The 22543-nt window shown below is 40.0% G+C and overlaps 2 protein-coding genes across 4 annotated transcripts; both read right to left on the minus strand.

Moving 5' to 3' along the window:
- Positions 1-913: 913 nt before the first annotated feature.
- On the minus strand, positions 914-5115 carry LOC118824004 (SE-cephalotoxin-like). Its single transcript, XM_036593890.1, has 2 exons — positions 4941-5115; positions 914-3786 (listed from the first exon to the last, which is right to left on the minus strand). The coding sequence occupies exon 2, from the start codon at positions 3782-3784 to the stop codon at positions 2279-2281; it is 1506 nt and encodes a 501-aa protein (XP_036449783.1). The 5' UTR covers positions 3785-3786; positions 4941-5115; the 3' UTR covers positions 914-2278.
- Positions 5116-12789: 7674 nt separating this feature from the next.
- LOC118824005 (SE-cephalotoxin-like) lies at positions 12790-22252 on the minus strand. 3 transcript variants are annotated; one of them, XM_036593891.1, is made up of 2 exons: positions 22114-22252; positions 12790-15774 (listed from the first exon to the last, which is right to left on the minus strand). In XM_036593891.1, the coding sequence occupies exons 1-2, from the start codon at positions 22118-22120 to the stop codon at positions 14165-14167; spliced, it is 1617 nt and encodes a 538-aa protein (XP_036449784.1). In that variant the 5' UTR covers positions 22121-22252; the 3' UTR covers positions 12790-14164. The 3 variants fall into 3 exon arrangements, with proteins under 3 accessions (XP_036449784.1, XP_036449786.1, XP_036449785.1); XM_036593893.1 differs by lacking the exon at positions 22114-22252 and adding an exon at positions 17689-19059; XM_036593892.1 differs by lacking the exon at positions 22114-22252 and adding an exon at positions 19180-19375 and having other exon boundaries at positions 12791-15774.
- Between the last annotated feature and the right edge of the window lie 291 nt (positions 22253-22543).

Below are 22543 nucleotides of genomic sequence, written 5' to 3' on the forward strand. Positions count from 1 at the left end.
GATCTGATTACTGACAAAATCTGATTTTCTGCAGTTATTGCATTATTAAGTGCACATGTGTAAACACACTCACTGTTATGAAAATATGGAGTTCACATGAAGCGACAGCAGATTTGAAAAAATACAAATATATAAATATTCAAACTGCACTGTAAAACAAGCACACATGGTCTGTACTACACTCAAATTATTATAAAGTTCAGATCGTTTTATTACTATTATTTTTAACCCCCCTCAGCATCCCATATCCCTTTGGCACAAAGTTAAAAAGCTAGTTTTAAAGAATGAAGCATCAAATCGGAATCATCTGAGCTTCTAATTTAAACCATTGGGTTTCCTCATCATGGTGCTTCAGCTCTGCTGAAATGAAAGTGCCATTGCAATCCTGTTTGCAATCACATTTTCACTGTCAACAAAAGCTTCTTGTCAATCAGCCCCTCCAGTAGAGAAAATGTGATGCAGTGCCATATAGGTGCCCTCACAAAGGGATAAACTTGGGCCCAGTGCCATGGGATGACCATTGTATTACTTGTATTACTAATTAAATACTAGTTAAATGTTGTTTTAGAGCATTATGGTCCTTTTCATCATAACAAGCATATAAACAAGGAATAGGGGTAAAAATAAGAAATGTGACTGGGCCTTAAAGTTCCCTACAGGTGCCTTATATAAACCTCATAATGCGCCCTCTTAGACACCCTTCTAAGTGAGAAAACATGATGACGTGTCCTTGCGGTGGAGAGTAAAAAAAAATCCAGTGAATAAAATGAGGTGCAGTGCCCTACAGTCTCTCCAACAAAGTGGCTTTCCCAAGGTAGGTGCAGTGACAAGGTCATTAACACATATAAACACATGGCCAAAAGAAGAATTCTGAAACTGAAAACCTGTAGTGAGCAAGTAGATTATATCATGCTTAATAATTAAACTGAGAGTTTATTCAGAAATGTTTAATCATTTATAATGTTTTAGGTAGACATCTTACATTTGTCATCAAGACTGCATCAAGAGATCACATAGCTTTCCCATGCCAGCTCCAAGATTTGCTGCAAAATCTAGAGACAACTCATAATTGACTTCTGTTCCTTAAGTGGTTCTGACATAATCTAGGATCACATTCACATTCTAGGATCAAAATGACTTAATAGTGGTGAAATTCTGTCCATGCAGCAAGAAATCATAAAACGAGTTGGTTCAAGTCTAGAAAGAAGTAGCTCTGATAAGTGTTCAAAAGTTTGAAATAAGTAGAAAATGCTGGTTTACTTGAGATCAGATTTGCTACAGCACAGTAATAAGCAAAACACACTGAATATTAGCAAATATTTCTTACTACTCTTCATTTTTTTCCATTCTTAATTTTGGCACTCTGAACAAAATGAAGGGAGAGGAGGAAGAAAATAAGGTGAAACTTGATTGTAACGATTGATGAAATTATGTGTTTTTTAGCCAAATGACCAAAATTTTAGCATTAATTACTTTAAACGTTTATCAGACACCACCATTACTTAGTAAATACAATCGTTTTGCATTGAAACTTGAAATTTGTGAAGAATCTTTGTGTCACTGTTTTATATTTTTATCTGTTAATTATAAGAAATATGAGCAGATGCCAATAGCAAATTAGATTCACAGATTTATGATCTTTGACATGATGTGTCATGATTTACAATATCAAGGTTTTATCTGTAAAATGCTTTGGCCACGTTGGGGCAGCAAAATAAGCTAAAAGCACAGCATCTGACATTATCAGCTTCTAACAGTTGTTATGACGCAGGCATTAGTAAACAGCAGCCTATAGGCCAGCCATGTCAAACTGGTGACCTTCTGGGCCAAAGTGCTGCAGAGTTAAGCATTTACAGCTCTCAGTTCAGTTAATGAAGGCCTTGCTATTAGCTGATGAGCTGAATCAGGTGTGTTTAATGAGGCAGTGTGCTGAAGTCTGAGGGGTTTTGGCCCGCGAGGACTGGAGCCTGACACATGTGCCATAGGTGCTATTTTACTTTGGTGCCATCTGATGGTTCTAAAAAGAACTTCTGCTGGATTTTTGTGTTTGCTTGGACCGTAGATGAGCAGTTGCTTCCATCTTCATCATTTCATTCTCCACAGTGCCATTCTGAGCTGTTCAGTCACTTGAGTTTCGGTTTTCAGTTGGAATTAAGTCGTCTATGTTGTCGTCTGTCATTTGCAGAAGTCTAATATCAACCGTGACATCTGTGGACCATGTGGTCCAGTTTGGATGCAATGATTTTCAGTCTGGCTTTTGTGATGCTGATAGACTCGTCTACACCGTCAGGGTCATGGTTGTGTTCACTTTCGTTTCACACGTGTCGCCAAAGTAACCATCTTGACAAACACACAGCCATTCATTGGATTTCAGCAGCTGCTTGCACTGACCATTGTTCTGACATGGGTTATGTTGGCAAACAGGCGTCTTCGTGGAGACATGCACGGAAATCTTGTATCGATAGTCACCCACTGAACAACCTGTTCGATCAACTGGTGGTGGGAGTTCTGCAAATTCGTAGTTGTAGGCCGCATGTGTTAGTTTGGCGTAATCTGTAACACGTATATCATCGCTAAGTCCACCATACGTTTCCCAAGGAAAAAAACTGCATCTGGGATCACATTGTGGTTTTTTGCTAAAGCATTCTTGGACTATTTTTTTAACATTTTCTGAGTCTGAGTCTGCTTTCAGGGTGTAGGTAACAGCCACGATGATCTGGTCTGATATGGGGATCTTAGTCATATCATATACATATATATATTTATCATCTTCCTGCTTTTTGTCGTACACCAGCACCACCCAGTTGTACCAGCTGTACTTCTTGTCCAGAGCATTTTTCACTTTCTCAGCAACGGCGGTCTTTTCTTCAGAAATGTGCGCTGTCCCGATGTCCTTAACGTCCTTCTTCATTTGCTCCTCACTGTTGTCTATGCAGTACTCCATAGCTGCCCGCTGAACTTCATAGAGGCTCTTCAACATCTGGGCATGTTCAGCTTCTTTGTCTGATGTGCTGTCAATCAGTTTCCCGTAAACCTCTTTGAGTACCAACCCCTTCCACAGCAAACTACTGAGATAAAAGTTATATTTGTTGATCTCATTTAAGTCACATTTAAACTTGCTCTTCAGCAGGTCGTTGAGGTTTTTGCCGAGGATCATGGTTTTGCCTGTCAGGTAAAGGTAAAGGGCGTCCACACTGGCCTCGGTTTGCGTGTCCTTATAGTAGTCTTTAAAGATCTGGGCCGAGGGCTTGAAGTTTTTGAACCCATGCCTTTTTAACTCTACAAACTTCCTCCAGGTGTTGAGGATGCGGACTTCGTTTTGAGAGTAGACGCTGACGTAGTTGAACCATTCCACGTCCGTGGCCAGGTCAGAGATCTGGGTGGAGAGAGAGTCCAGTTTGCTGTTCACCTCAGCAAACCCTTGCTCCAGCTTGGTCAGCACTGGGTCTTCTTGCGGGATGAAGACCAAAGCCATGTTGATGACAGAGGAGATCACAGCTCCGACGCCAGGCGCCAAACTGGCAAAGTTGGCAAGGTTCTTCATCATACTTTTCAAGCTATTTGTGTCAATCTTTCCCATCACATCGTTAAGTAGAGACAATGAGTTTGTTGCAGTTTCCAGGACTTTTTCTGTTTTCTGTCTAGTCTCGAAATCCAGGTCTCTCGCGATCCTGTGGAGGGCTGAACGGTCGGTGGAGGAATGTGACCAAGCGGAGGACGTCGTCCAGTAAAGAAGGATCAATGAAGCCAACAACGTAGAGGCAGACCACCGTAGGGACGCCATGACTGCAACACACATAACATGGATTTATTTTCTAACTGTCCATTCTAGAGTAAAACAGTCTCCCTTCCCAGCCTTTTCATGTGTGGAATCTTTCCTTATATAAATTGGAGAGCTACAATTTTTATAGTGTACATGTTGCAAATCCACATGAGGCACATTTGTGAATTTTGACCATAAAAACAAACCAGTATCCTACGAAACAACAGGTATGGTGCTGTGGTGGCACAGTTGCTGCTTGTGGACCAGATATTTCAGTGCCTGTGTTGTCTTACATGCGTTTTAGTGTAAAAAAGAAGGACTGTTTACGTACTGAAGCTCAGCTACAGCTGTCAGGATCTTGTGGAGATTGGTAGAGTGAGTACAAACTACCAAACTGATGTTGTGTAGTCTAGGCCTTATAAGCTTTCTGATGCTGCAGCTCAGCCTACAGCACAGATATGGAGGGGGAAGAACTGGGCTAAGCTAAAGTCTAACCCTGTTAGATGTGTTGTCTCATCTGTCCTGTGGGCTAATCACTCACTGGACATTAAACTGGACTTTGTACAGCTCTGACATATTGTAAGCATGAAACGAAGAACTGCCGTGTGCTTGTTTTCATTGAAAAGCATCTACACAGCAACATTGTGGTTATGGTCATCGAGCCACACATAAAGAAGTATGTAGGTGTCTCTCAACTCAAGTTTGATGCCTAAATTAGAAAACTAATATGTCCAATATGTCAAAATGTTTTTTTTATTTGATAAAATCATATTTATCGAATCAATGCAGCTTAAGTATAGATACATGCCATGATTTTATCACATATATCTTGCTGTGTGACCATCTGAGACACGTCAAACAGTAATCAAGCCTATGATCATTCAATATATAAACACACCTTATCATTATATAAACACACCTTATCATTATATAAACTCACCGTAAAGGTAATGAATCAGAGACCAGTGAAGTGGCCAAATGATTCTATTCAGAAGTTGACAATTTAATAAAACAATATTTAATTTTGCAAACTGGCTTACAAGATATATATATATTTTGTCATAGTTTTCATTAAGGAAATGAACACTAACCTGTGCAACAATACTTATCTAAATGTTTTCTGTTAAATAAATGAATGTTAGTTAAACAATCAGCAAAGCAGACAAACACTGCAGACCTGGAAAGAGGCTTGGAGAGCTGGAGTCGTGGCCCAGAGAGGTGTGGCTGGTGTTGTTTGGTCAGCAGGTAGGCTGAATCTGGAGGTTGTTGGAGTCCTCTGATCTCTGAGCTTGACAGGACAGAACTGGTCATTTTTATAGGACACTGATTGGCCACACCTGCCCTTTGGCCAAATGAGTTTCATCCACTTTGGGGCAGGTGGGGCTGGAGTTTGCTTTATGTGGAGAAATGATAGAAAGGTGAGGCAGAGTGGCTTAAATGAATAATTTACCCCCCCCCCAAAAAAATGAACTCTATTTCACTTCATATTTGCTAGTTATAAAACACCAAATACAGTAGGCAAGTGTTCAATTACTTCTGATCCCTTGCAGTTTGGGTGCTACGTGTTAAATGAGCTATACCTCCCACACAGTTCTTTCTATACTGATGTAAACCTGCTCAAATTAAAGCTGAGACTAGGTACCTTAACATAGTACCCATTTTTTTTTTTAAACTGATACAACTAATTAACAACCCATAGAACATGCACAGGAAGGTGTGTAAGGTTCCTCAGTTAAGGAAACACCTTCAGTACTGTATGCTTAGAATGTTCCCTATTCCTATTAATTAGAAACAGAAGAGGTCGAGAGCGTCCATTGTATGGGGTAAACTGGCCTAATCTGCTACATGTTGCATATCAACATGATTCTGTCACTCCCTCTACACTTACTGTAAATCCAGCTCTTCTAAACATTAGATCTCTTTTAAACAAGTCAGTTTTAATTGATGATCTTATTTGTACACATAAACCTGATTTTCTTGCTTTTAACTGAAGTATCAGTAAATGAGCTCCCCCAAACTTTACTTTTACCAGAACAGAGAATAATACCAGGTTCTCCTCATATTCTGTTAGTAACTATTCACAGTTTTTCTTGATGAGCTAGGCAAACTTTTGTCTGTAAGTTTTATGGATTTAAACTGTGTTATCATGTCAGGGGAACTCAACTTGCATATAGATAATTCAGCATATACAGGGGTCAACTCAGTCTCTTGGTCATACCCTGGACCTTGTCATCATACAGGGTCTCAATTTCCCGCAACTGTCAATGACCTGGCCTTATCTGATAATTTTTGTTTGTACTTCGATGTGTCTACGACCCCACACATTCAGAACAGATCTATAACTGTATGAAAGAGAGCGGAAAATGATCACATAAGTGCTCTCTCTGACCTCGAGTCAATTATTAGACAGTTGTAAATATTATGCATGTAAATATTAAGCACAGTCACCGACAAACAGAAAGAACCATGGAAAGAAAATCAAAAAAGTTGATAAACTCCAGAATAGAGAGCGTAGAAAGTCTGAAAGCAAATGGTGCAAATTACAACCTTCAGATCCATAAAGAGATGTATTGCTCATATAATGCTGAAATATGCAGTCTTGCTTCTCTAACATCAGTTGAACTAAGCTAAAATTGATCAAATGAGGCTATTTTGTTAACCTTCAGTCAGGTTTTTGTGCTAATCATAGCACATTAAGGTATTAAATGGCATATGTCACCAATACCAATACAGGCAAAACTTCAGTTCAAGTGTTAATGGATCTTAGTGCAGCCTTTGACACTGTTAATCATAATATATTACCACACAGACTAGAATACTGGGTTGGATTTTCAGGTACAGTTATCAAGTGGCTCAGATGACACCTACAAGACAGGAGATTCTTTGTTGCAATTTGAAAACATACCTCCAAACCAACATCCTTGACCTGTGGTGTCCCCCAGGGGTCGATCGTGGGGCCTTTATTATTCAAACTTTATGTGCTCCTGCTTGGACAAATCATTACAAACAACGATTTTTATCATAGCAGCACTGACGACACATAAATTTAATTAGCCTTCTTATCATAGCAGTGCTATTTGTCAGTGCATTGACTAAACTAACAGCTGGATGTCTCAAAATTTCCTTCAGCTGAATAAGGACAAAACTAAAGACACTGTTATAAACCTTGGTGTCTTAACTGACTGTGATCTCAGTTCTAACAGCCATGTGAAAGCAGCAGCTAAATCAGCCTTCTACCATCTCAAAAGCCCCTTTAGAGTTAGAGGCCTTGTGCCAAAACAAAAAGAACTGACCGCAGTACTCCAAAGCTTAAGTCCTTCTTAAGTTGCTCTGGATAAAAGCGTTTGCCAAAAGCTGCACTTTGTAGTAGGAATTGACTTAAAGCACTTCTGCTTGTTTATAAATCACTTAAGGGGACAGGACCAAATTACTTCCCAGATATGTTTCAGCAGTACACAGTTAGACGTACCAGCTGTCAGAACTAAACCTCGCTTCCATGCTGCTTTTTAGCTTCCATGCTGCTCAGCTCTGGAACCAAATTACATCAAAAAGGCTCCAACTGTAGCCATGTGGTAGCTGTTTGACTATGTATGTGTTTTCCTGTCTCTGTGTGTGGTGGCTGCTTGTGTCAGGCTCAATGTGTGCCTGGTAAAACCATATAAGGGCCCCTCCAGGGTAGACAGGGCCCAGGGGTGGGTGAAACACTAGTAGGAAGGGAGAAGTACAGTGTCGGCATGTGCAGAGCCAAGTGGTAGCCCCGAAGTGGACACGGTCATCGTTGACTAAAGTCTGGCCACCCTTCTGACCACCACATACAATGCCGCTTGAACCATGCCACCACAGCCGTTCTCCATGAAGCTTGACCTCTGCCCTAAAAAGCTTTCACCATGTCCTCAGTAGTATTCTTGAATAGAAAATCTGATTATGGTTGTCAGGCACGAAGAGGTCAGCCAGTTAGATTGTTCTGTTTCTACTAGGCAGTGCAAAAGCAAAAAAAGCATGCTTTTGAGATGTGTTTTATGTGAGTGTTGAGAGAAAGGTCCTGCTCGATGACTACAACTAGATCCTTGACACTTGGGTTGGATGTCACTGAGAGGCCACTGAGTGAAAGTCAGTAGCTAGATAATGTACATTGCAAGTGTTTAAGGTCCAGGACAATAACTTGTGTTTCGTCTGCGCTTAGAAGCAAAACGTTTTTGTCCTCCAAATCCTTATTACAGAGCCTAAGGTAGCATCTGCGAAGAAAAGATCAAGGGTCCAAGTACAGAGCCTTGGGGGATTCCAAAATCTGCCTTTGTATGACTAGATGGTTTACTATGGACTTGTACAAACTGATGATGGTTAGAGAGGTAAGACATAAGCCAGGCAAGTGTGTGACCTTTGATACCTACATGGTACTCTAGTCTTTGAAGTAGCATATGACGGTCTATAGTGTTATAGTGCTAAGAGCTAGAAGGACAATTATCAACACACAACCATTATGAGATGCAATACCTACGTCATTAACAACTTCTTCCAGCCAGACTGGAAGACTTATTGGATGTTGTTTCTGTGTAGAAAAGTATTTTCAACAGGCAAGAGAGGTAAGATATGGGTCTGTAATTGGCCAAGTTATCTGTGGTGAGGCTTTTAAAGAGATGGTTTGGTGATGGCTATTCTGGGATTCTAGTGAAGATGAGGAGATAATGAAGGAAGTTGGGAGTGTGAGGTAAGTGTGTGAATGTACAGAGCAAAAGAAAAGCAATAAGGTTAGAACGAGAGAGGTAGAGAGAGTTTATGTGTTTATCTGTTGTTACCTTGGACCTTTAAACTCAGCTCACAAAGGCAAGCAGACTGGCATGTGGTACTGGAGATCAACATGATCAGTGTTTACCTTCATGATTTCCATCTTTAACTGTCCCTAATGGTTATAGAATATCTCAGGGATTGTAGTACTCTCATATTTTTGATGTGCACCCCTAAATTTTCCTTTTTCTCTAACACATCTTATTCTAAATTATGATTTTAATAACGTTATTCAAGTCTTGCAGCTTCAATTAGGAAATGGAAACTTAATTTGAATAAACACACCCACCTCGCACTCTATGGCCTCTTGTCTACCATCTTAGCAGGGAATACATGGGGCTGTGTGAAAGGCCTCGACAACTCAGAAGCCGATACATGCAACGTTCTTGCATGATCCCTGTCTGCATTATATATAGTGTCCTAGCCTACTTATGCTAGGGTTAGGATATATAAGGACGAGCATGAACAGGCACACAAGGAACACCGTTTTTAAGGTCTGAGGAATTTACACACTTCTCCAAATGAATATTGAACACATCTCTAGACTGGACAATATGGGAGAGAAGGGAGAGACACCATCTCCTCATTTTGGTAAACGTTATTTGTTAACATATGTAAACGAAATGTTCACATATCTAAACACTGGAGTCAGGTTCTGTTATTTCACAGTTTTTCATTTAGACCAGCTGGTATGGTGGTTCCCAATAGGTTAATCCACTTTTTCTCAAAAAATAGCCTTTGTCACTTAGACCATCTTGGGTCCGACTGTTAACCCTGATGTTCTTGGAGCGTCTTCCAGAAATTTGGCTATAAAATTTGGTGTGCTTATCTCTTCTCTTATTACGGTACAAATGCTGCTAATATCAATCTTTTCATTTGTTTTTGTCTCAACAATGTATAACTTTTCAAATTGGGTGCAGTCTATAACATAGGGACAATTAAAGGTATTCAAAGAGAGAGTTTGCCAAACCAGCCCCACAGCTCTTGGTAATAAATTTTAAAGATAAAATGGAAGACCAGAAGTTCTTTTGCTGTTAGATCTGAGAGAAGCAGACACTAGTTCATCTTTCAGCTTTTTCGAAATGCCACAATCAGCCTTGCACCTTTAAGGACTGGCAAGTTCTCCTGAGTCTCTTGGAAACGTTCCCACATTTACCTGTAACGCTGAAATATTGGGCTTGAAAATGTTGCTATAAACAGCAAAATCAGTTTCTCTTCTTTACCCTCAGATGCAGACTCTCATTCCTACCAGATCCCCTCCCGGCTGAAATCTCAAAAACAGTATTAGGGCTGGTAAGACTGTTAAGATCAGGGTAAATCTGACAATTGGGAGAATCGTTAACCACACTGAGGCTAGGTTGAGGGGTTGTGCTACAATGTGCTATGATGCTATATGCATGATACATACAAGACTGGTAGTGGAAAAAAAATGGAGGGAGCCAGCATCCAAAGTAGTGCTCAAAGAAGAGCTTAGAAGGTACACAGTGTGGTCATAATGACAGAATGCAAACATAATGGTCATATAACATATTGAGGGTCATGGTGTACTCATAGAATTCCTATTGATAGAAGGAGGATGGAGAAATTGTACCCCATGATTCATGAGTGTCTTTGGCAGCCTAGGCCTTTGGCAGCAAGGGATGTTGAACATTGGTCCAACAGTGCTGCAAGGAAGGTCTGGTGTTGACCATATTGACCAGTTGCAGAGAGGCAATGGCGAAAGCAGCCTCTTCCACCAGAGGCTCTGCAATGAGTGCTGGCTCTCCACCCACCATTTCTAACAATGGGGAGAAACAAAGAGGAAAATTTTAAGTCTAGACTTAAAAGACTTAAAAGTAGAGATGCATCCACTTCTCAGATAGAGAAAGGAAGACTATTCTAAACGAGGAGGGCTCGCTAACAAAAGGCTTTGCTTCCTTCTGTCAGGGGCCAAGGGTAGTGCTTGGTCTTCTGCTTGTTAAGCAACCTGTGGAGTCCAGTTTGGAGGGGACCGTTATGGTCTTAATGGCTTTTCAAATTCTAGAATTGGTATAATATAACTAACTGAAAATGTACTAGATTATCTTTTCCGGCTCCTGACTACTCAAGTTAGGGTTAGGCTATGGCTTAAGGCCCAGGTTAAGTAAAGTGTTGAGGATAAGTCTAAGTCTATTTCTCTAAATGTAACTAAAGCCCAGTAGTGAGGCTGAAATTTTCCCTTCTCTGCTATCACTGAGGACGAGCTGGGTCACCTACAGAGCAGCGCTAGTAGCCTGTTAATGAAGCAATGTTTTTTATTTTGTTTTTTTTTAAATTTGAGGGTTGTCCCATTTCGTAGGGCAAGATATCAACCACTAGTGACACTCGAAAACAAGGGGTAGGGGTTAAAAGAAGAAATGGAATGTTTTGAAACTAAGCGGCAAAAATAGCCTGATTGTGGTAGAAGTAAAACCAGTGCATTTACATAAATCCACATATTCAGGCTACAATAGTTTAACCCCATTTGGTCACGTAAAAATTATAAAGAGTGTTTTCAGCCACAACATATTTTTGAATGCGGCGCAATGTACGACAGCCAATCAGAACAGAGCTTATTTACATGAGTCTTGAAGACACATTTTACAAAGACGCACATTCACAAAGACATCATTTTAAGGGATAAAGGGGTGAATATGGTCAGATACAATGAATTATGACTGTTTTTGATACTTAAACCCACACAAATGTCAGAAGTATACCTCAAAATAAAAATTCCAAGAAAAACGATAATTATTATTTTCTTCTATAGAATCTTCAGGCTGCCAACAACAACAGAGCTGACACTGCTTTTGGGTTTTTCATGGATGGCCATCAAGGAAGTTATAAAAGATTTAATGTAAAAATTTCACATTTGAAAAACAATTTTGTCAATAATTTGACTTGATGATCCTTCGTAATTAGTGTCTCATTTGAGTAATATTTTCAGGGTGCATGTAGACTGTGGGATGGAAAATGTGGACATTGCCCAGTGCATGTTCACAGTCAGAAGAACAGGACGTGGCAGCTCCATTGCAGGTCATCATCCTTGTTGTTGGTGGCGTGTTAGTACTGTTAAGTACCAGTGTTATGGTTGTAGTGCACCCTGTTGTGCTATACTTAGGCTAGTGTCACGGATTCTCCCTTTGTCCCTCTCAGTGTGTCTTTCGTCCCCTCTGTGGTATCCATGTGCCTTTTGTTTTCTTGTACCATGTGCTTTTGTTGTTGTTCTGTATCTCCTCCCTGGTCTTGCCCCTTGTTATCTGTTCCACCTGCCTATGCTCCGCCCCTCATTAGTCCCAGGTGTTTCTCATTTCCCCTCTGTGTATTTATACCCCTGTGTTTGTTCAGTCTTTGTCTTGCATTGTGGATGTACTTGTTGATGTTGCCTTGTCTCTTGTTTTCTTTCATCTTGTAGTTTGGTTTTGTTTTTGTCATGGACTTGTCATTTCTTCAAACCTCTGTTACTCTAACTGGACTCTAATTTCAATAAAGGCAACTCGCATTTGCATCCTGCCTCCTCGCCTCCACTGTTACAGCTAGGTTGTTAGGTATGAGTACCTGACAGTGAGAGGTCTGTCTGCTGTGGGAGGTCTGTCCCGCCCCCTGTCCCTGTAGCACAAGGAATTTAACATCTTTTCCTTTGTATACTAAAACTGTCCACCCACACAGAGCAAGATAATGGCCCAATCCCATTTCTTCTTTTTACCCCTACCCCTTGTTTTCGAGTGTCACCCTGATCCCTTTGAGCTGAGTTACAAGCGGTAGTGGTTAAAATCTTGCCCTACGAAATGGGACAACCATTACTTCATTAACAGCTACTAGCGCTGCTCTGTAGGCGACCCGACCCGTCTTCAGTGATAGCAGAGAAGGGTAAAGTTCAGCGACCTCACTGTTGGGCTTTAGTTACATTTAGGGCATCATATGCCTTCAAAGAGGGGGTATAAGACAATTATTTATTATTTTTTGCATTCTAAATTTTATCACATTGAACGAATGAAGGCAGAAGAAGGAGAAAACAATTACTAATTTAAGAGGAAATGACTGAATACTAGTGGAGTGTGATTATGCTGTTACTTGAAACAAGTTGTTTATCTTGAAACAGGTCTTCCTAAACCTGTGCTTAATTTAAAACTAGCCCTTAATCTCAGAGCTGACATCGCAAAACAGGAAACTAATTTTACTGACATCACAACCAGGACTGCAAGAGAAATTTCCACCAACATTTATTGACAACTGAATAGTGAGAGAGAGAGAGAGAGAGAGAGAGAGAGAGAGGTTACATTTGACCTTTTAAAGAACAAGAGGTTCCACTGTTTAAACATCAGAGAGAAAAATATTTTGAAATGAAATGAGACTAAACCTGATAACAGGAAATTAAGAGCCCTCAGCAGAGGAGACTGAAGAAAAACTGGATGTCCTAGCTGGCCTAGTCAGGCACAGGTGCACAACAACAAGAAATAAAAGATAAAGTGACATTACATTTCTGAGAAGCTGGAATCACTAAGTTCGAGTGAAAATAAGCATGTCCTTTCATTTCCTGGTAGGTGAAGCATGTCGGGCCATTGGCACTGAATAAAAAAGTGTTTTTTAATATGTCTTTTATGTGAATCTTAAGCAGTCGAACTTGAGTTTGTGTCACTGAATCTGTGAATGGTATCGAATGGTACTCAGTCTAAAGTATCTTATTAGTAAATTATTCAATTATTCAATTATAAGATTTCCTGACTAATTTAGGTAAAAAAGACTTATTTAAGAATATAATGTGAATTCAAAGATTGAAACTAGTAAATAACCCTTTAAAACAAGATAATTAATATCATATTTCCAGATCAAAGGCAAGCACAGAACAGTTTGCAGTGCAATCTGGGTGACACTTGATGTTAATAACTGTGAAATTACGTGGGATTTTTAGCCAATTTAACATTTTAACATAATCTACTTGAAACATTTATCAGAAACCTATTTAACCAAGTTAACTTTAATGATTTTCCATTAAAACTTGCAAAACATTTTATTGTTTTAATCTGTTAATTAAAAAAATACCAACACCAATATAGATTCAGAGATTTATGACCGCTGAATAAATGGTTTTGAAAAATGTAAAAACTGTCATGATTTGCAATATGATGTGCAACATGTCTGTACATTTTTTTTACCATGTTGGAACAGCAGAAAAAGCAAAAACCAGAGCATCCGACATTATCAGCTTCTAACAGCTGTTTGCGAATGCAGACCACGCCTTGGTAAGTGAGATAATGAGAGGAGGAGAACTCTGAGGAATTTTGGGCTGGAGTTCAGTATGGCTTCTGTGGGTCACGAGAAGGCCGACCCCCTATATTAAAGATTAAGTGCAGGCGTGGACAAGGTGGAGGAGAAAAGGGGAAGAGATGGGGTGCAAAATTCGTCACGAGTAGGAGGAGTGAAGGACTGGTATCTATAGGAAGCTGGAATTGGGAAGGAGGAGTTAAGGCATGGTCTTTCCTCAAACTTCAGTTTTGCCATAACTCCATTTATGATTCAGACATTAGTGAGCAGCAGACAATAGGTGCTATGTGTAAAACTTCTTTTTTACTTTGGTGCCATCTGATGGTTGTGTAAAGAACTCTATATCAACTGATATCAACCCCAACATCTCTTCATAATATGATCCAGTTTGGACTCAATGCTTTTCAGTCTGGCTTTTGTAGTGGTGATGGTGGTGATAATGTTCAGGGGCATTTTTATGTTCATTTTCTTGTCACATGTGTCTCCATAGTAACCGTCTTGACAAACACACAGCCATTCATTGGATTTCAGCAGCTGCTTGCACTGACCATTGTTCTGACATGGGTTATGTTTGCAGACTTGCAACTTCTTGGAATTATGCACAAAAATGTCATATTTATCACTTTTTATTAAACATTTCCGTCGATACGCTGGTAGGGGAAACACTACAAATTCCTTATTATATGTAGCGATTGTTACTTTGGCAAAATCTTTAAGAAATGTTGTTTCAGTAAGTCCATTCTCAAATCCCCAAGGAAAATAGCTGCAATCAAGCTGACATTTGTTCTTTTCATTAAAACATTCTTCAACCAGTTTTGTAACTAATCCTTCAGTTTCCTTCTCTTCTTTTGAACCTGCTTTCAGGGTGTAGGTGACAGCCACAATGACACTGTCTGATATGGGGATCTTAGTCATATCATATACATATATATATTTATCATCTTCTTGCTTTTTGTCATACACCAGCACCACCCAGTTGTACCAGTTGTACTTCTTGTCCAGAGCATCTTTCACCTTCTTAGCGATCTCTTCCTTTTTCTCAGGACTGTTCTTTTTGGCGATCTCCTCCACGTCATCCCTCGCATACTTCTCACTGTTGTCCAGGCAGTGCTCCACAACTGCCCGCTGAACTTCATGGACGTTCTTGAACATCTGGGCATGTTCAGCTTCTTGGCCTGCTGTGTCAAAACCAATCAGTTTCAGGTAACCCTCTTTAAGTACTAATCCCTTCCACAGCAAACCACTGAAATGAAAATTATACTTGTAGATCTGACTTAAGTCACATTTAAACTTCCTCTTCAGCATGTCGTTGAGATTTCCACTGAGAGATGTGGTCTTGACCGTCAGGTAGTGGTAAAGGTTGGCCACACTGGCCTCAGTTTGTGTGTATTCATAGTAGTTGGTAAAGATCCCAGCCAAGCTGTTAAAGTCGTTAGACCTCTTCTTTTTAAAAAGCTCCTCAAACTTCCTCCAGGTGTTGAGGATGCGGAGTTCATCTTGAGAGTAGACACTAATGTAGTTGAACCATTCCACGTCCGTTGCCAGGTCAGAGATCTGGGTGGAGAGAGAGTCCAGCTTCCTGTTCACTTCAGCAAACCCTAAATCAAGCTTGGTCAGCACTGGGTCTTCTTGCGGGATGAAGACCAAGACCGTGTTGATGACAGAGGAGATCACAGCTCCGACGCCAGGCGCCAAACTGGCAAAGTTGGCAAGGTTCTTCATCATACTTTTCAAGCTATTTGTGTCAATCTTTCCCATCACATCATTAAGTAGAGACAGAGAGTTTGTTGCAGTTTCTAGGACTTTTTCTGTTTTCTGTCTGGTCTCGAAATCCAGGTCTCTCGCGATCCTGTGGAGGGCTGAACGGTCGGTGGAGGAATGTGACCAAGCGGAGGACGTCGTCCAGTAAAGAAGGATCAATAAAGCCAACAGCGTTGAGGCAGACCACTGTGGGGACGCCATGACTGCAACACACATAACATGGATTTATTTTCTAACTGTCCATTCTAGAGTAAAACAGTCTCCCTTCCCAGCCTCTTCATGTGTGGAATCTTTTCTTATTTAAATTTGTTAACTAACAGTTTTTATAGTGTACATGTTGTAAATCCACATGGGGCACATTTGTGAATTTAGACCATAAAAACAAACCAGCATCCTATGAAAAAGCAGTTATGCTGGCACAGTTGCTTCTTGTAGACCAGATATTTCAGTGCCTGTGTTGTCTTACATGCGTTTTAGTGTAAAAAAGAAGGACTCTATGTACTGAAGCTCAGCTACAGCTGTCACGATCTTGTGGAGTACAAACTACCAAACTGATGTTGTGTAGTCTAGGCCTGATAAGCTTTTTGATGCTGCAGCTCAGCCTACAGCACAGATATGGAGAGGGAAGAACTGAGCTAAGCTAAAGTCTAATGCTGCTCTCCCATCTATCCTGTGGGCTAATCACACACCAGATATTAAGCTAGACTTTATAGAGCTTTTTCAAACTGTAAGTGTGAAACAAAGAATTGCTGTGTGTCTGTTTGTGGCTACACAGCAACAAATATGGATCTGGTCATCCAGCCACACTTAAAGTTTGTAGGTGCCCAAATTAGAAAACTGTCCAATACTATCAAAATATTTTTTTTTTTTTATAAGAACATGTATAGAAAATCAGTGCAGCTCAAATATAGATACATGCTATGATTTTGAGACCAGTGAAGTGGTCAACTAAGATCTTTTTTCCTGTTGATTGAGAAGCACTTTATCACAATAATAATGAACTGTCTTTTTTTCAGATATAATACCAAAGTAGTGATGACCAGAGGAGCAAAAGGTGTGAACAGCAGAGTTTCAAAGGACAACAACTGACAACCTTTGGTCTGTCATGTTTTTCAGTAAAAGGCTCAGAGTCATGGAACAACATTAAAAACACAATCACAACTTAGTGTTACTACACAAATAAAGTAGCACCATACTTCTATACATCGTTCATATACACACTATCAGTGCATACACAGTCATATATTATATACACACAGACACATGCATATACACATTCTCACAGTTGGGTTTATCTGTCCTGATGTTTTATAATTAAAATTGATGGTTATCAAATCCTGCTCTGTTTCCAGGTACCCCTGTATGTCTTGGTTAATGATGCACTCCATTGTCTTATATACACATCTTGCCAGGCTGATGAAGTCTTTGTCTTATTCATCCCTTTCTTCAGAACGGGGATCGTCCAAGCTTCCAGCACTGGTGTACTTGACCTTGTCTACAGCTCTGGTTGAAGGTGTCCAGCAGCTTGTTGAGGGTGGTGTTGCCTAGGTGCTGTAGCATCTTATTTGTGATGTTGTCTAGGCGAGGAGACTTTTTCGTCTTCAGCTGTTTGACGGCTTTCTTCGTTTCCTTTATGGTGATGTCTTTCTTCATTGAGTCACGCACGTCTGTGTTCTTTGATCTGTGTTCTGTGTTCTCATCTCTCTTCTTTTCTTCTGATTTGTTTTTTCATGGGTCACGAGATGAGAGTGATGTTTCTCTCTTGCTCTCCTCATCCTCTTGTTTGTTTTTAAGTCAAAGTTTGGTTGATTAAAAGTCTGGGCAGTTTAGTCTTGTCCTAATCAAAGAAGACTGTATTTTATTCTAGTTTTAGTCAAGGAAAACGCCATTTTTTAGCCACTGCTGCTTTAAATAAACTTCCAATGTAGCTAAAGCTTCTTGCCTTTGCAAACACCAACTGCACTGTTAGCACTGATAAAAGTTAGCTAGCTTGTTAAGTGATGTATTTTGATGATACATTTGCAGACTACATACTACAAAAACTGTTTTTAAAGCTTTGAGAATGATACACAAACTATCTACCTACAAAAACATGCTGTAGTGTCAGAGGCACTCACCTCTTTGGTTGTGTGAATGAGCTCCCTGTTTTGACCCATAATCCCATGCGAATATTGTTAGAAATGAGTAAGATAGAATTTGTGTTAAATGTTCAACCGTACCATGTACTCTTTCTCCCCTGCTTTAGTTAATGTACAACATAGATCCTCTGTTAATGATTAGAAATCAGTGTGTACCATGTAAATGTCCTTTGTAGTTTCCCCCTTTACTAGCGTCTACGTCTACCCTTACCATGTAACCTGTATCTGCGTATAGATCCCTGAGCTTTCCTTTGCTCTGTGTTACTTGTCCTACGTATGAATAAATGGCACGAGCGCCAAAGAAAAGCCTTGACTACAATACACTAAAAATGGTCTGCATAACCTGGCTTTAAGCAAAAGGTTAGCTAAGCTGGCTAAGCCTTTTCTCAGTAGAAAAACATATATAACATTAGCATTATTAAGACATGCTAGCCCATCTATGTCTATACTCTGTTCTATATTACCTTCTATGTTATGTCTGTACTCAGTTCTATGTTACCTTTGCTGCTCAATTTCAGCTCCTTCACAAAATATGCTAGCCTATTAGCTTAATGAGTTTGCTGTGGCAAGAAAATACAGCCTACGTAACACCACCAAGTTACAAGTTGGCTGAACATAGCTTTAAAGAAAAGAATCTGACATTGGCAACAACACCATAGGTGACATTTCAGACATATGTCAGGGAAATGAGTTGGATGGAAACTGAGCTATTGATATGAGCCTTGGCAGTGGGCTGTTCACCACACATTAATGGCAAACACCAGATACTTTAAAGAACTTTATTTAATGAAGAAAACATTTTCTTTACTCTTGTTTAACCTCACAGTTTGTCTAAAAGTGGTGAGCTGACTAACTTGGGTGATACTATACTATATACTATACTAACTATACAGTTAGCCTAGTCTACAGTAAGCACTGATAAAAATCTTGCTAGCTTGTGAACTGTCACCAGAAAACTTGTGCCTTATAACTTTGCTTATAAATTACCTTCAGGTATTTCCAGAAGTTTTTGTGTGAGCGTTTCTAAACTTCTGAAGTTCTCCATTTCCAACTTGAAAACAAGGTGATAGGCCTACAAATAATTCCAAGATGAGGCTGTGGACTTAACATCCAACTACCAATACAGCCCAAAACATTGATGCCAGTTCCACATTAAAAATGTGCACTGGGAGAAATACAAACTGTTAGCGCAAAACACAGATCCATCTAATATGGCTGCCAATGATAGGTTTCACTGTCGTGGCCTGCCTACCTAGTGTTGATGGAGATCAGTATAGTAATACAGTACATAGCTTTAATAAACGTCATTCCAAAATTAAAGTGAGTTGTCGAACATTTTAGGGGGACGAACGCCCCACCCCCACCCCCAAATGTTGCCATGAACACATATCTGTATGTAACAATGCTTATCTAAGCAGTTCCTGTTAAATAAATGAATGTTAGATAAAGAAGCAAGGAAATACTGCAGACCTGGAAAGAGGCTTGGAGAGCTGGAGTCGTGGTCCAGAGAGGTGTTGCTGGTGTTGTTTGGTCAGCAGGTAGGCTGAATCTGGAGGTTGTTGAAATCTCAGAGGAAGCCTCCGATCTCTGAGCTTGACAGGACAGAGCCAGTCATTTTTATAGGAAACTGATTGGTCACACCTGCCGTTCGGCTAAATGAGTTTCCTCCACTTTAGGGCAGGTGGGGCTGGAAAGAAAGTTTGCCTTGTATGGAGAAATGATAAAAGGGCAGAGCTGTGGACTCTGTGGATTGGTTTAAATGAAATTGACTGTGGTATTTTATCAGAAGAACTCAATTTGCATTTAGATAATCTAGAAAACGTGCCACATACCACGGTCAACTCGCTCTCTTGGTCATACCCTAGACCTTGTCATCACAAAGGGCCTCACTGTCTCTACAGTCATCAAATTGGCCTTATCTGATCATTTTTGTTTGTTCTTTGATGTGCCCACGTCCTCACACATTCAAAACAGATCTATAACTGTACAATAGGGAGTCATAGGCACTTTCAGAGCCTTGAGTCTGTAATTGCTCCAGTAAAAATTAAGACAGTCACTGACAAACAAAGAGCACCATGGAAATAAGATCCAACTGTTAAACTCATAAAAAGAGAGCGCAGAAAGACTGAAAGCAAAAAACTTCGGATCCACTATCAAATCCATAGACATGCACCACTCATATAATGCTGAAATATGCTAATCAAAATAGTCTTTCTTCTGCAAGATCATCAGTAGAAATATAAACTACATATACTGTATAAATATAGAAGGCCTTATGCCAAAACATGATTTAGAAAACTCATTCATGCCTGCATCTCCAGCAGGGTCAAGTACTGCAATGGTCTTTTCACAGGCCTTCATAAAAAGACCATCAAATAGCTTCAGGTTGTACACAATGGAGCTGCCTGAGTTCTTATGAAAACAAAAAGAACTGACCATAGTACTCCAAAGCTTAGGTCCTTCTTTCAGCAAGAATTGACTTTAAAGCAACTCTGCTTGTTTATAAATCACTAAATGGGACAGAACCAAATTACCTCCCGGATATGTTTCAGCAGTACACACCTGCTAGACCTCCCAGGTCACTGGAGAAGAATCTGTTGGTGGAACCAACTGTCAGAATTAAACCTGGTAAAGCAGCTCTTAGCTTATGTGCTGCTCAGCTCTGGAAGCAACTTCCAGATGACATCAAAGGTGCTCCAACTATAGACAGTTTCAAATCTAGACCTAAGGCTGAATTGTACTTGCCTTAAGGAACCAACAGAGAACCAGTACGGTACTGCCAGGGAGAATGGTTTACATGGGGCTGTAGAACATGTGTAGAGTTTCTGTGAAGGGGGAATGCAGGGCACCTCAGCAACTGCCATGGGAGGGGGGAGTATATACTGAGCTGTAAAACACAAGAAGAAGTGTGTGCAGTGGGCGACAACATATGTTGCCAAAACCTGTATATATCATTCAGCATTAATGATGCCTCTACAGTTGTGCAAGTTGTCCATACCATATGCACTATTGCCCTGCCATACTACAGGACTCCAAAGTTTACCTTTGTATGACTCGGTGGTTCAATATGGACATGCACAAACTGATGATGTTCACAGAGGTAAGACGTAAGCCAGGGAAGTGCATGACATCTGAAACTTACATGGTTTCAAACGAAATGAAACACAAAGCATTAGAAGTCTGTGACCTGAATATCGGCCAAACATGCTTTGTTTTGTACCATAAAACTCAAATTCCAAACTTAATCATCTTACCTCTTGGACCAAAATTTTAATATTGCAGCAAAAGATATTGCTGGTATGAGTTCGATAGCAAGACCCTTTTTACAACTGACTTGCTGTTCAGTTATTCATTTGCATTTAATTTGAGTAAAAGACCAAGTACCACACCACACTACCTTACGCCACGTCTTCCTCTATGGACTCTTGTCTGTCATCTCAGTAAGGAATACATGGAACAGTTTGCACAACTTGCTCTTGTGATCCTTGTCTGCAAAGCCCAAAGCCCTAGTAATGCTAGGTCCTCAGAGTTCTTTCCAAACATGCTTTGTCTCGTACCATAAAACCTGCAGGTTCCAAACCTGAACTCATTAACCTTCATGTGTTCTTCATATTTTTGTTACACACAGTGGATCCACAATATTACTTGGGTTTTAGAACAATACAGCTCCAAGAATTTATTAATTTTACCTCTTTCCAGATCACATTTATTAATAAGATCAGCTTTCAGCATCCCACTAGATGTTGAGTAATTACATGCCAAGAAAATGAAATCTTTGTCTTGCCACAGTCAGGAGGCCACAAAGACTGGAAGATATTTTTATTATAGGGCACTAAATGTGACAATTCTGGCAGCAGGCTTTGTACAGTGCAGTTGTTAATGATTAATCTCTGTTGTAGTAAGTTAGGACTGATTTCAGTAGCCCACGGTCAACATTTGCACCGATGATTAGTCATGTGTACTGACCCAGAACAGAATCAGAGCACTGAGCACTGAAGAAGTCATGTGGACTAAAAGAGGCTCATCTAACATTTCTATCTAACATCTGCCATAAGTCTCCCTCAAATATATCTCTGTCAGCATATATGGAGGGCAGAGACTTGATTGTAGATGTTAAATTGGACTGGAGAAAACCAACATGTTTGGGGAAACAGGAAAAAATCCTGCACATGTAACGTCACAACACTGGCCCACAGAATTTAACTGTGATATGCTCTCTATATTGTCAGACTCAAGAACACCTTCTTGCCAACACACATTCAGTGTCTAGGATTTACTGCAACTTATACAGTCAATAATTGACTGCACAGGACTTTTCCTATGACTTGTGTGACTACAGTCATGGGCCAAAACACAAATTGACTCTCTTCCCATTTGGCAGTTAAGTTCTTAAGTCTCACTCACTGTTCATTGCAGTCGCACAGGGAGATCCACCATCCTGCCGACTACGCCCAAAACTGTTGGAAATCTTTGTCTTGCCAAAAGGAAAGAGTCAGAAGGGCACAAGAGACTGGAAGATGGTTTTCTTTCTGTTCACTGAAGACTCAGCCTTGCCTAACTGTGACAATTCTGACAGCAGGCTTTATACAGTGCAGTTGTTAATGATTAATCTTTGTTGTAGTAAGTTAGGAGACACAGAAGTGAGAACTCCTATCAATGACTGATTTCAGTACAGAGCTAGACCACAGTCAACATTTGCACTGATGATTAGTCAGGTGGACTAAGATTAAAGGAACAGAAACGCATTGACACTCATCAGTCAGGAGTGAGCTTCAAAACTTAAGAATAAAAAGAAATTAATTTAAAAAGAAGAATAAAAATATTCCACAATTCC

This window comes from Colossoma macropomum, unplaced genomic scaffold (assembly GCF_904425465.1).
Source record: "Colossoma macropomum unplaced genomic scaffold, Colossoma_macropomum, whole genome shotgun sequence".
Lineage (NCBI taxonomy): Eukaryota > Metazoa > Chordata > Actinopteri > Characiformes > Serrasalmidae > Colossoma > Colossoma macropomum.